The sequence below is a fragment of the Lytechinus variegatus genome, chromosome 17 (genome assembly GCF_018143015.1).
Source record: "Lytechinus variegatus isolate NC3 chromosome 17, Lvar_3.0, whole genome shotgun sequence".
In the NCBI taxonomy this organism is placed as follows: Eukaryota; Metazoa; Echinodermata; class Echinoidea; order Temnopleuroida; family Toxopneustidae; genus Lytechinus; species Lytechinus variegatus.
The window spans coordinates 19,498,963-19,511,063 of record NC_054756.1 but is presented as its reverse complement, the minus strand read 5'-3'; the positions used below and the strand labels follow the sequence as shown (position 1 = coordinate 19,511,063).

Sequence of the window (12,101 nt, the reverse complement as noted above, 5' to 3'; positions counted from 1 at the left end):
TAAAATACAAAACAGTACTTCTTTCAAGCTTGAACATGAAAAAAAAATGAACAAACAGGCAATATCGTACAGTAGTAAAAATAAAATATTTGCGTCTCAAATAATTATACAATGAAGCACTATGCAAAGTATGAGACATATCGTCCTCTTTATAAGTTTATTTCGGCGACAAAAATATTGGTTCATTATAAGGCCTAAAATGTAGTAATGAGGGGGTGGGGTTCAAGTCTTGTAGAGGTTTAATTTTAGTGAGAACTTTATTAGCCACCAATATCTTTGTATCTGTTTGGATATGGGATAATTCGCCAATGAAAAATGACCGATCACTGATGATCAAGCAAAGGAACGATAGAAAATATTCATATTTATAATAAGATGGCCAGTACACTGAATGACGTCATCAACAAATCTCATCGTCTATACGAATAAAAAATAATGGCAAGCTTTCATAGGGGACACAAATAAAGTACTTGCGAACACTGGAGGAAAAGTTCGGATCGATACATATAACCTCCATCATAATGGTTCAACTACAAATTAATGGTAACAAGTTGATTCAATAACCATGAGCGTTCTTTTTCGTCCCTCCATAGACATTATTTTTCCGGGGAAGAGACTGGGAACTCGAAATTCAGTTTTCGGCAAGATTAAAAGAGGTCAAAGAAGAAGGGTAAAGATGGCTTTGAGCTTTAATTTGGGGAAGTCAAAGGGATGGGAAATTCAGAAAATGACGGAGACGGGACAGGGTTACGGGGGTAATGATAATTCCGCATGGAAGTTGTACGATAGAACAAGAATATTGCAATGTGTCTTTCTTTTTTTTTAAAGGGCACTTATGTGTGAATCATTTTAAACCCTTGTCAGAAGTAAACAGAGTAAATAAAAAATAAAAAAGGGTGAATAAGACATGAATGAATAATAATTATACAGAACGCCCGAAGATCTTATTGACATCACGATGTTCTGTAACTGTAGATGTAATGGTATGATTAGAAATTTAAAGAGATTACTCAAACGATGCCGTTTTTTTAATACGACGCAGTTCTTCCAAATCTAATTCTAAACTTTCATGATGATGTCAACACGTGTAAATTATCACGACGATATCTGAAGTCATATTACAAACAAAATACCATGCCTTTTACCTATTCTTATTTCACAATGAACAGATATTTTCTTTGACAAAAAGCCAAAAGTTGACTCTATTGCCGGTGAATGAATACTGTCTAGTGTCTGCCTACTATTTTTGTCCGTCATTTTATCAGCTCATAGCGTTGAAAATGAAGAGAGATAGTTTAATTGTCAAAGAGAAATGAAGTGAGGAAGAAAAGGAAAAAGGGAGAGAAAGATTGTGTTTGTGTGAGAGAGAGTGAGGGAGAGGGAATCTTCTGCTTCGATGAATCAATTCAGAATCGGTACTCTCTGGAATGCTTGCAGCGATTCTTAAATCCCCAAGTCGCATTTCTCTGACGATATACTTCCCAAATTAAAGTGCAAGATATTAAACAATTATAATCCAGTATGAAATTGCACCGGTTTACAGTATAATTGTGAGTAGGGCACACAGGTTTATATCATAGGACAATGCCAGTGGATCGTGATTTGCTTGGTTTGACTATATACTATCCAAAATCATGACCGTGACTTTAGCTAAAAACCGCAGATTTTAGGAAAAGGGGACTCACCCATCAAATTTATTATCTAAAACGACTGTTATGATAAAGCATCTGCTGAAAACACACGAACATGTGTCTTTATATTATCACGGAGGTCCACAATATGGTAAACATGGTAAAGAAGAAGTACATGTATACGCTTCTGTGTAATGATACGTACCTGATTGTATATGGTCGTTTGTGAGGACAGTGGGGCTAAATTCAACCTGACTAAAAGCCACTTTTTTTCAATCCACTTTTATTCTTCTTTATTATTTGAATTTTTTCTTTCTTTGTTCAGATTACACCTATCTTGGATGTTTCTATGACAATAGCAGAAGAGAACCCCTTCCTGATCTGATTTACTGTGAAAGAAATACATACCCTTACGATACATGTCAGAATGCATGTGGACCACAAGCTCAGTTCTGTCAATCTCAAGAGATGACAATTGAACTATGCAGAGATATTTGTGCTGATCAGAACATGAGATACTTTGGACTTCAAACAGGCGCACAGTGCCTTTGTGGTGGATTCTTTGCTCCCTACAATGTTCTGGGTCAACCAGATGGTGATGATACATGTAACAGACCATGTTCAGGAAATTCAAGACAATTGTGCGGATCAGATTTTCAAGTTAGGGTCTATCAAATAAATGGTAAGACAATGATGTTTAGATTTGAGAGTGAAAGGGAGCGGATAAAAGATTAAAAATATTGAAGATACCATAATAACATATGATAGCGTAGTTTTTAACACTAGCCATATTAATCATAATGACTATTATGAACGAACTTCAATAGCGATCAATTTGAAAGACAGTGCGTTACTCACAATATTTTAATTCTATTTCATTTTAGTGATAATATGTCTATAAAATTTGTATGCCCACAATAATTGATAAAACATACATTGTGATTGCAATTTTTGGTGACATGGAGAGGCCATTAAATCAATCGTTTTCTTGAATATTTTTACAGCAGTCCTGGGCGTTGGGAACAAAATGAAATGGATTTTTAGTATTTCTTCATCTCGATTGTGGATATAGGAAAAGTGATTGCTGGACTTTGTTAGCAGATTGGGTTATTATAATTTCAATCTCTACATCCATACCATTGTGGTGGTATTATCATCGGTGAGAGCCTATTCTGACGAAGAAAAAAATGTGGCTCTCACAGAAATTTGATCTGATTTGCATTATTTTTTGTCAACAGAATCACCATCAGACTGTTTTAATCCAGGATACGTTTTAAACGGCGACCAATCACAGCAGGATAGTTATCTTTACAACGCAAGTGACGTCATCGATTTCGCCAACGTCTGTCCACCACCGAGTATCAAGGATGGCGCCGCATCTATCACGTGTACTGCATCTGGGAACTGGACAAACCCTCCTCCTACCTGTACGGTCGGGTGTGCCACGCCCACTGCACCCATGCATGCCAGTTTCAGCTCATGGCAGACATTGAATGACAACTACGCAGTCTATGATGAAGTCTTCTTTGATTGTGATATTAATCCTTCGAGGACGAATCAAACATTGACCTGTGGTTACTATGGTGACTGGGAAACCTATGTCCCGGATTGTCCAGGTAAGTTTATTTCACACCTCTACAAACCTGACCTAATACTAACCATGACCTCCCAATATCCAGGATTTCACACTATCTGATATTTCGTCTGACATTCTTCTCAAACAAAATTTATCAATCTGGATAGATCTCCTACTAAATAATAATTATTTAGTAATCGAACTCATACATTAATTTTACTAGAAGAGTTATCCAGACTATAAATTTGCCAGACTATAACACAGTGATATTAATCTCATCGACACGGTTACTTTGCAATGAAATCAAAGTGTCGTTCAAATGTCATCAACGCCCCATTTCACGAACATTAATTGCTTCAACTGCCCTTTTATCTTAATATTCAAGTAAGAAATGAAGAGTTTAGTTGCAAAAGGGTTAGGTCCACTTTGGACCATTCCGAGAAAAAACATGCTTTTTTATTCTCACTTAATGCAATATTCTTATGAGAAACTAAATTGTCACGATACATTACCCTACCATGTGAATAAAATTGGGTATAAAAGAAATCTACCTGTCTTCAATTTTTCTATATTTTTTTAAAATATCATTGTGGACCTAACCCCTTTTGCAAGTAAACTGAAATGAATCCAATCTCTTTTGATTAAAAAGGTGTTTTTTTCTTTAGTTGGAAAAGTTAAAGAATGAGATCGTATTCTAAGTTAGGACTCTGCCTAATTAAATAAAGAGATTAAGCCGTTGTCAAACAAAGGGTATTGCATTTTGGAATCAATCATAAAATTGGCGGGAAAAAAATCTACATAGCCTAAAAGTAATTTAAATACATGTCAAGGACGATATTTACATTTAATGGTTATACCTGAATAGAACATCACTGACATCAATATACATTCTATAGTCATGATAGTGTGAGGGAGTGGTCCGCCACCCCTCTTGGTACTTGGTAGGAATCCTCCAAAAGACGCCATAAACAGGTGTTTAAACTGGAGGTGTGTCGCGTACGGTCACCAGCTTAAGGTTCCGATTTTATGGTTTTTTTGAGTGCTGACTTAAAAGTTGCTAAGGATGGTTGGGATATAACTGAGGAGGGGAGATGGTTCCAGTCTTTGTCAGTCCTCGGAAAAAATGAGTTTGCATGTTTGTCTGTTCTGACATGTTTAATGTAGAATTGTTGATCATGACCACGTCTTGCTCGATTTTCCTTCAGAGAGATGTATTCCTTGTAGTTGACGTCCATTAAACCGTGGATCATCTTGAATAAACTGGTGATTCGGGAACCCTGTCTTTCCTCTTGGAGGGGGATCCAACCCAAGGAGTGCTTCAGAGCAGTAACACTAGAGTCTTGCCCGTAAGTGTTGGTGGTGAACCTAGCTGCTGCATTCTGGACCCTTTCGAGATCTTTTATGTTTGTAGTTGTGTAGGGATCCCAAGCTGAAGACGCATAGTTAAGATGAGGCTTAACCAGCATAGTATACAGCTTCTCCTTCGTCTTAGATGAGGATTGGTAAAAGTTCCTTTTCAAGAAATTAAGGACTTTCATCGCCTTTTTTCTTGAATTCTCAACCTGTTTATTCCATCTCATGTCGTTCTGCAGGATGATACCCAAATATTTGCTGTGGGAGGTCTCCTCAATGTCAGTTCCCATCATCTGGTAGGATGCTTTGACCGGATTTCTGGCTCTTGTGATCCGCATCGTTGTGCATTTACTCGGGTTAAATGCCATTCCCCAGGTCTTAGCCCAGTCGACCAGAGTGTTGAGGTCTGTTTGTAACTGATCCACATCGTTAGATGATCTAATGGTATTGTAGACTAAGCAATCGTCCGCGAAGAGTCTGGTGGTACTCTTCACTCCATTCCCAATATCATTTATGTGGAGAAGAAATAAATGGGGCCCGAGTAATGTGCCTTGCGGAGTTCCACTGAGTACAAGGACCCAGTTCGAGCATTCACCATTTACAATAACTCTCTGATATCTCTCTGTGAGGAAGGATGATATCCATTTCTTGGTTTTAGAGCGAATCCCATAAAAGTCCAATTGGTAAGGAGGCTATGATGTGGCATGACATCAAAAGCTTTCGAAAGATCCAAAATAGCTACATCAGTTGTAAAGTCCAAAATCAATGTTCATGGTAAAATCATGAGCTGTTAAGATAAGTTGAGTCTCACAAGATCTTGCCTTCCTAAAAGCGTGCTGATTTTCAGACAGTATGTCCCATTTTGTTAAGTGAGCCATTAAGTTTGAATCAATTATATGTTCCAGTAACTTACAACAAACACTTGTCAACGAGACAGGGCGATAATTTGCTGGGTCCGTGGTCGACCCCTTTTTATGGATAGGTGTGATATTTGCTTTTCTCCAATCTTCTGGGAGGTCGCCCGAGTCTAGAGACTGCTGGAACAAGTGTTGTAATACGGGAGCAACTTCATCTGCTGCCAACTTCAAAGCTTGATTTGGGATCTGGTCTGGTCCAATAGCTTTCGAGGTATCAATATTCCGCAGTAGTTTTCTTACTCCTTTAGTGTCAATGACAATAGGCGGCATCTCAGGAAAAGGATTTCCGGGCATTTTTAAGTTAGGGCGTTGACTCTGACGATTGAACACACTTTCAAACTGTCTTTACAGGGCACAAGCTTTGTCTTGATCCTTAGTAAAAAGTTGATCGTTGACTTTCAAGGGCTGGATACCCACGTTATCTTTCCTTGTTGAACGTACATATCTCCATAAGTTTTTAACACTGGCATTATCAGTTAGGTCCTTAACATACTGCCTATGTGCAGACCGAATAGATTTGTTAGCTAACTTGCGAATCTGTATGAAATTAATCCAGTCTTGATGTGACTTAGATCGCTTAGCCTTAATGTAAGCCTTTTCCTTCTTGCTACATAGGCGCTTGAGTTTTCGCGTGAACCAGGGTTTGCGAATGTTATCCTTAGCTGTCTTAGTAGGCACTGTGTCAGATACTATTGACTTCAGTGTGTCCCTAAACCATGACCAATTTTCCTCAACAGATTTCAGCTCGGGGTGTCTTTTAAAATAATCTGTATGCAGTTCCTGAGTTTTGGTTTTAATGTCATCAGAAACTACACTCTTCCACAGAAAGATCTTTCGTGGCGGTTTCTTGGGAAGATTGGTGATAGTGCTGAACTTTGCTTTAACGGTGCAATGATCACTAAGACCCGCGACAGGCTTGACTTCTGTAATCAGGGAAGGATGTGTTGTTAACAAAAGATCCAGTGTATTCTCGGTTCCATTCTGGTGGTGCCTTGTGGGAAAAGTCACCATCTGGGTCAAATGATTGTCGTCGATTAAGTTTAACAATGACTTTTGGAGGTTCCCTTTAGGTGAAGTTACATCATCGTTAGCAGTCCAAGTCAATCCTGGGACGTGAAAATCACCACCAAGAATAACATGAGGAGACCTGGTGCAACTGTTGATCTTAAATAAACTTTCTCCCAACCTATTAATAGGGTTTATATTTTCTCCCGGTGGTCTATAAAATGCACCAATCAGGATAGTCTGGCCAGGGAGGGAGGCTTCACACCAAACAACTTCATTATCCTCATCTACAAGATCTTTCCTTTCAAAACATGGGACCTTTTTGTTGATGGCAACAAAGACTCCGCCTCCATTGGAGTTCCTATCTTTCCTAAATATATTAAAGTTACTTGGGAAGATTTCTGCTGAGTTGATGTCCCGGGGGGGGGGGGGCACTCAGTATATAATGCATAGTGGGTATGTGCCGCGGAGGGGACCCCCATTTTTACACTCAAATTTCCGTTCCAAGGCATAGCATTTTTGCCTTGTTGAGAAAAAGAACAAAGAAAGCCGCTCCAAGGCATAGCATTTTCTTCTTATCGAGAAAAAAGAAGAGAGAAATCCGCTCCAAAGCTTCGCATATTTTACGTTACGCCGCTCCGATCGCGTTGAATGAGCTGCAATTTTGGTGAAAAGCGGCCGCGGAGCTCCCCGGCGGAGGCCGCGCTAGCTGCATCATGCATGCATGACCGTTCCGTAGGGATGCATACGCGCTCACACGCTGGCGATCCGTTCCAAGGACCCCCGTTTTCACAAACATTTGTCGTTCCGAAGCGCGTTCCGAGGACCCTCCTTTTTACAATAAGCCCGCTCCAAGGCCCCCGTTTTTGTCTCGCCCGCGGCACACCCCCACCACTTTTTTGGTCGAGTGCCCCCCCCCCCGGGGTTGATGTCCTGTTCAAGCCAAGACTCTGTACCAAGTATAATATCTGGCTTCTCAGAATCTCTCTTCCTTTATAATTGGCTCAAAGAATGGTTGTTATAACAGCAATTGCATCAATCAATACACGTTCGTTGATAAAAGATAAAAGGATACTATACTGATGATTTTTTTTTCTTTCTTTTGTACAAAACTGACGATACAGTATACAGGCATATCTAGTCGACGCTTCCAGAAAAGGTAGACTTGCGTAATGCAGATGATCGCAGAAATGCAGATTACGTAAATGAAATGCCATTAAATAGGTAGTCTGGACTGTTGTTATTTTGTACGACACGACTACCAAACACCCAGCACACTTCAACCCCATAACAGTACACGCATACACACACCCTGAATAGTCTTTCGGGGAAAGTGAATCAGTGGGTAAGGTGAATCACTGGGGGTAAGTGAATCAGTGGAGGGCGCAGGCCCGGGCGTGTGTGTGTTGGTTATGGTAGGTCCATGGTTATGGTTTGCCCATGGTTATGGTTTTCCCAATCAGTAAAAATCGTCCAGGACAAATAGGCTGAGAGAGAGAGAGAGGGGGGGGGGGGTTAATTGCATGAGCCAAGTCAATGCATAATGTTCTCTCATGCTTGTTATCGACAATAACGTGAAGGGCGGGAAATGACCACCAGTGCATAAAAGCCACGCCTTATTTGGTGAAAACTGTTGATGTGGCATGCAAATTAAAATACTACAATGCGTGTACAATAAACAAAACCCTTTACAGAGTAACAGTATGTCAATTCAGTAGTAATCTTCTTTGGCGAATTGTTTAAAATATTTGAGAAGTATAGGGTGAATACATACGAAGCCCACTATTAATCATCTTTTAACAAAGTGGTATGTTGAAAGATCAAATAAATGGAATTTTATCTGAATTAAGGACTCTACTTAATTGGACCAAGCCGTTGTCATAAAAGGTATAAGCTTGTAGGATTAAAACTGAAAGATGGCGGGAAAAAACAACTGCATAATATGCAAGAAAATTTAATACATGTCAAGTGTACGAAACAAAAATGAGAATGGTTTCTCCATGTACCTGAGGGAACGTCACTGGCATTAATATGCATTCTATACATAATAAGCATAACTGACATGATTTAGGTAAACCATATTCTCCCCCCCGCTCTCTCTTCCCTTTATTTTGGAATCAACGGAAAGGATATTCGTGACCAATTCCAGTCTGTATGAATAATATAAAAGGGGATGTAGATGTTTTTAGTATACAAAACATACAACGTAGCATCGAAGCATTATGACAATGAAGAGTAGGCGTGTTAAGAAAAGTCAATTGTAGTCAGTTGTACAGAATGCAGGTGTTTGCAAACAGATTTCTGCTGTTTTACGAAATAATAACATGCCATTGAATGGGAGAGAGAGAGAGAGAGAGAGAGGGGGGGGGGGGGGTGTGAATTAGAATAGTCCAACGCTGTTTGGTTTTGGAATATACTCTCGTGGTCACTCCACCAATAGTATCAATCAACAGCGTGAAAGGCGGGAAATGACCATGGGTGCCTAAAAAGCCACGTCTTAAATGGATGCGGCCATGCGAATTAAATACTGCAATGTGTATACAAGAAGCTAAACACTTTTCAGTATAACAATATGTCAATTCAGTAGTAATCTTTTCAGACGGACCGTTTAAAATATTTGAGAAGTCAAAGAATGAATTCGTAATCCGATTGAACTTCTGAATTGGATACAGAGATTGAGATGTGACACACAAAATGGTGGGCGTGCATTAATTAAATTGAAAAAGTGGCGGGAAAAGAGTCAAATACAAGACTGGAGTAATTACTTCATCAGGTTTCATAATTATACACAAAGTTTTTAATCAAAAGATTGATCTACAGAAAAGACCAATAGGTTAAACAACAGAATTGCTTATGATAATAGTTATTGAAAACTTCAGTCATATAAAATACAAGAAAATAAAGACCGTTTCTTTCTTTCTTTCTTTCTTTCATACTTTTTTGGTAAAAAGCGATGTTTCCGAAAAACATGTTTCAGCATAATGAAATAATGAAAAACACCTATTGCAACTGATGTAAAGCAATCTTTATCTTAATATTGATAATTATGATCGGTAATCAACATTGAACAATTGGGAGGTGGTATTATTAAGTACATTCTGATAGAGAGAAAAAAGAAGAATTCTGACAAAAACAGATAACTTCACTTTTATCATGTATATAAACCATGTCATACATACATTGTTGAACCAAAAATGTATGACATGTATATAAACCATGTCATACATTTTTGGTTCAACAAAAAGTTTAGAGAGAGAAAAAAAGCCAGATGTGACACACAAAATGGTGGGCGTGCATTAACTAAATTGAAAAGTGGCGGGAAAAGAGTCAAATACAAGACTGGAGTAATTACTTCATCAGATTTCATAATTATACACAAAGTTTTTAATCAAAAGATTGATCTACAGAAGAGACCAATAGGTTAAACAACAGAATTGCTTATGATAATAGTTATTGAAAACTTCAGTCATATAAAATACAAGAAAAAAAGACCGTTTCTTTCTTTCTTTCATACTTTTTTGGTAAAAAGCGATGTTTCCGAAAAACGTGTTTCAGCATAATGAAATCATGAAAAACACCTATTGCAACTGTTGTAAAGCAATCTTTATCTTAATATTGATAATTATGATCGGTAATCAACATTGAACAATTGGGAGGTGGTATTATTAAGTACATACTGATAGAGAAAAAAAAGAAGAATTCTGACAAAAACAGATAACTTCACTTTCATCATGTATATAAACCATGTCATACATTTTTGGTTCAACAAAAAGTTTAGAGAGAGAGAAAAAAAGCCTGATCTGCCCCGATATCAACATCATCGTAGGCTCGTGAGCAAAATGTCCGATAATTGGTTGGACAAGTCAGCATGAATCAAAATAATGTATACTAAAGCTCGTATGGAGTTTCCATTTTCGTATAATGTTAATGATATTCATATAAATGTTAGCAGGAGTTAAAATTGAAAATGCGGTTAATTTATCCTTTTATGAGAGCATAGTGATTCAATATTATTCCATTATTAGTATAATTCAAAAATAAAAGTAGATATCACCTCAAAATGATGACAGGGTAGCTGCATTTATTTTCAAAAGATCTCATGTTGATGTCCATGTATCCTTCCTCTGGGTGACTTTGATGATTTGTAGATAAAAAATAGCTGACATGTTTTCTCCATTCCAACTTGTAATTTCCCTTGCACTTTTAGTCAAATGAAATAAAACGGATACATTCAAGCATTTTGTAACAATTTTGCCACCCAAATTGAAATTTCAACACTTAGTAAGCACAACCTTTACCCTCATTATGTGCCAGCTGGATCTGAGGACATAACTGAATCCGAGCAAAAATTCATATCAGACATTTTGGTGTTCCTGTCCCTTTGGATACTATGGGGAATACTGTCAGGGTAAAGCAAATTCAGAACCAGTTTGACCAATTGAATTTTCAATTGGCTAATAACATTCTTGATAAAAAAAGAATATGTGCTCTGTGTATTTGGTAAAAGCAGAGTCTGAATTTCTGGTGAAATGTGTCTCAAATAATCGATAAGCATACATTAGAATAAATATATTTAAAAATACTTGGAAATTGATTGAATATATTCAAGGTATATTTCACAAGCGTAATTCTGTTAACAGTGAGAATAGGGAACAGGGAGTGCTGGTTTAGATTTGATTAAAAAAGGGGGGTTAATAACTTTCACCCTATGAAATTAATTTTAGTCACGAGAAATTTGAAAGGCAAAAGAGGGGGGGGGGGGTCACTAAAAATTAAGTTCGATTTGGTTGCATTTCAACCATTTTTAATACGAGTACCAGATTTGTAGGGAGTGCTGCCCATGCCAATTAACACACGTAGGACCCACTAGGTAATTCTGGGTTCGGGGGGGGGGGGGGCAGTGCTACAGCCCCTCGCTTCTCAGGGCCATGGGTTCGAGCCCACCCAGTAAGGGCGACTAAAGCCTGCGTTTTGTGTAAAAGTGTCTCCCGTGTTCAATAGATGCAGGCTGTAGTGAAAACACTCCGTCCCTCGAATAGGACGTGAAATTAAGTACCGTCCCTGATTCGACAGAGGATGAGCATACTTATAGTCTATTATATGTTTCCATTTTATATCATCATTTTCTTTAACCCCTCTAGGGATCAGTACCTGTCAAGGGTACTGTGAAACACAGGCAACAGGAGGATGTTTCTGTGATTACATGTGTCAGGAACTCAATGATTGCTGTGAAGATTATTATATATATTGTCAACCTGGTGAGTATTCTCCTTATGTAGTAGCCTCTTGTCGAGGCCCTGGCGGCTGCTCCCCGAGCGAAGCGAGGAATTTCCTAATTCGCTTCGAGAATTAGGCCTGGCGCGAAAAATGAAAAAATATATTACATTTCACTCTTTTCTCTTTCCTTTACTCATTTTTTGTGTTTGGGATTTTTTTTTTTTTTTTGGGGGGGGGCAAGATGCCCATGTCCTAACAGTAATTTCATAGCTTTATTCTTATAACAACATACCGCTAAATTTGTAATAATTTAATAAGCCCTATAAATATAGTGTGAGCGCAAAGTGCGAGCTAAACAATTTTGAAATTTCGTGTATTTTTTCCTGAACAGTTAGTTGAACA

At 38.2% G+C, this 12,101-nt stretch overlaps 1 protein-coding gene across 1 annotated transcript; it reads left to right on the top strand.

Annotated features, from left to right (window-relative positions):
* Positions 1-676: 676 nt before the first annotated feature.
* Positions 677-11,835, top strand: LOC121431301 (CUB and sushi domain-containing protein 3-like). The gene is made up of 4 exons (XM_041628811.1): positions 677-755; positions 1,957-2,313; positions 2,870-3,247; positions 11,624-11,835. Exons 1-4 carry the CDS (start codon positions 677-679, stop codon positions 11,833-11,835), a joined length of 1,026 nt encoding a protein of 341 aa, XP_041484745.1.
* The last annotated feature ends 266 nt before the right edge of the window (positions 11,836-12,101 follow it).

What these genes read in the sequence shown, in the direction of transcription:
- LOC121431301 (XM_041628811.1), top strand. Translation starts at nt 677, where the DNA reads ATGGCTTTGAGCTTTAATTTGGGGAAGTCAAAGGGATGGGAAATTCAG. An exon ending in TAGGGTCTATCAAATAAATG is followed by an intron (nt 2,314 to 2,869) that starts GTAAGACAATGA and finishes TTTTGTCAACAG; the next exon opens with AATCACCATCAGACTGTTTT. An exon ending in CTATGTCCCGGATTGTCCAG is followed by an intron (nt 3,248 to 11,623) that starts GTAAGTTTATTT and finishes TAACCCCTCTAG; the next exon opens with GGATCAGTACCTGTCAAGGG.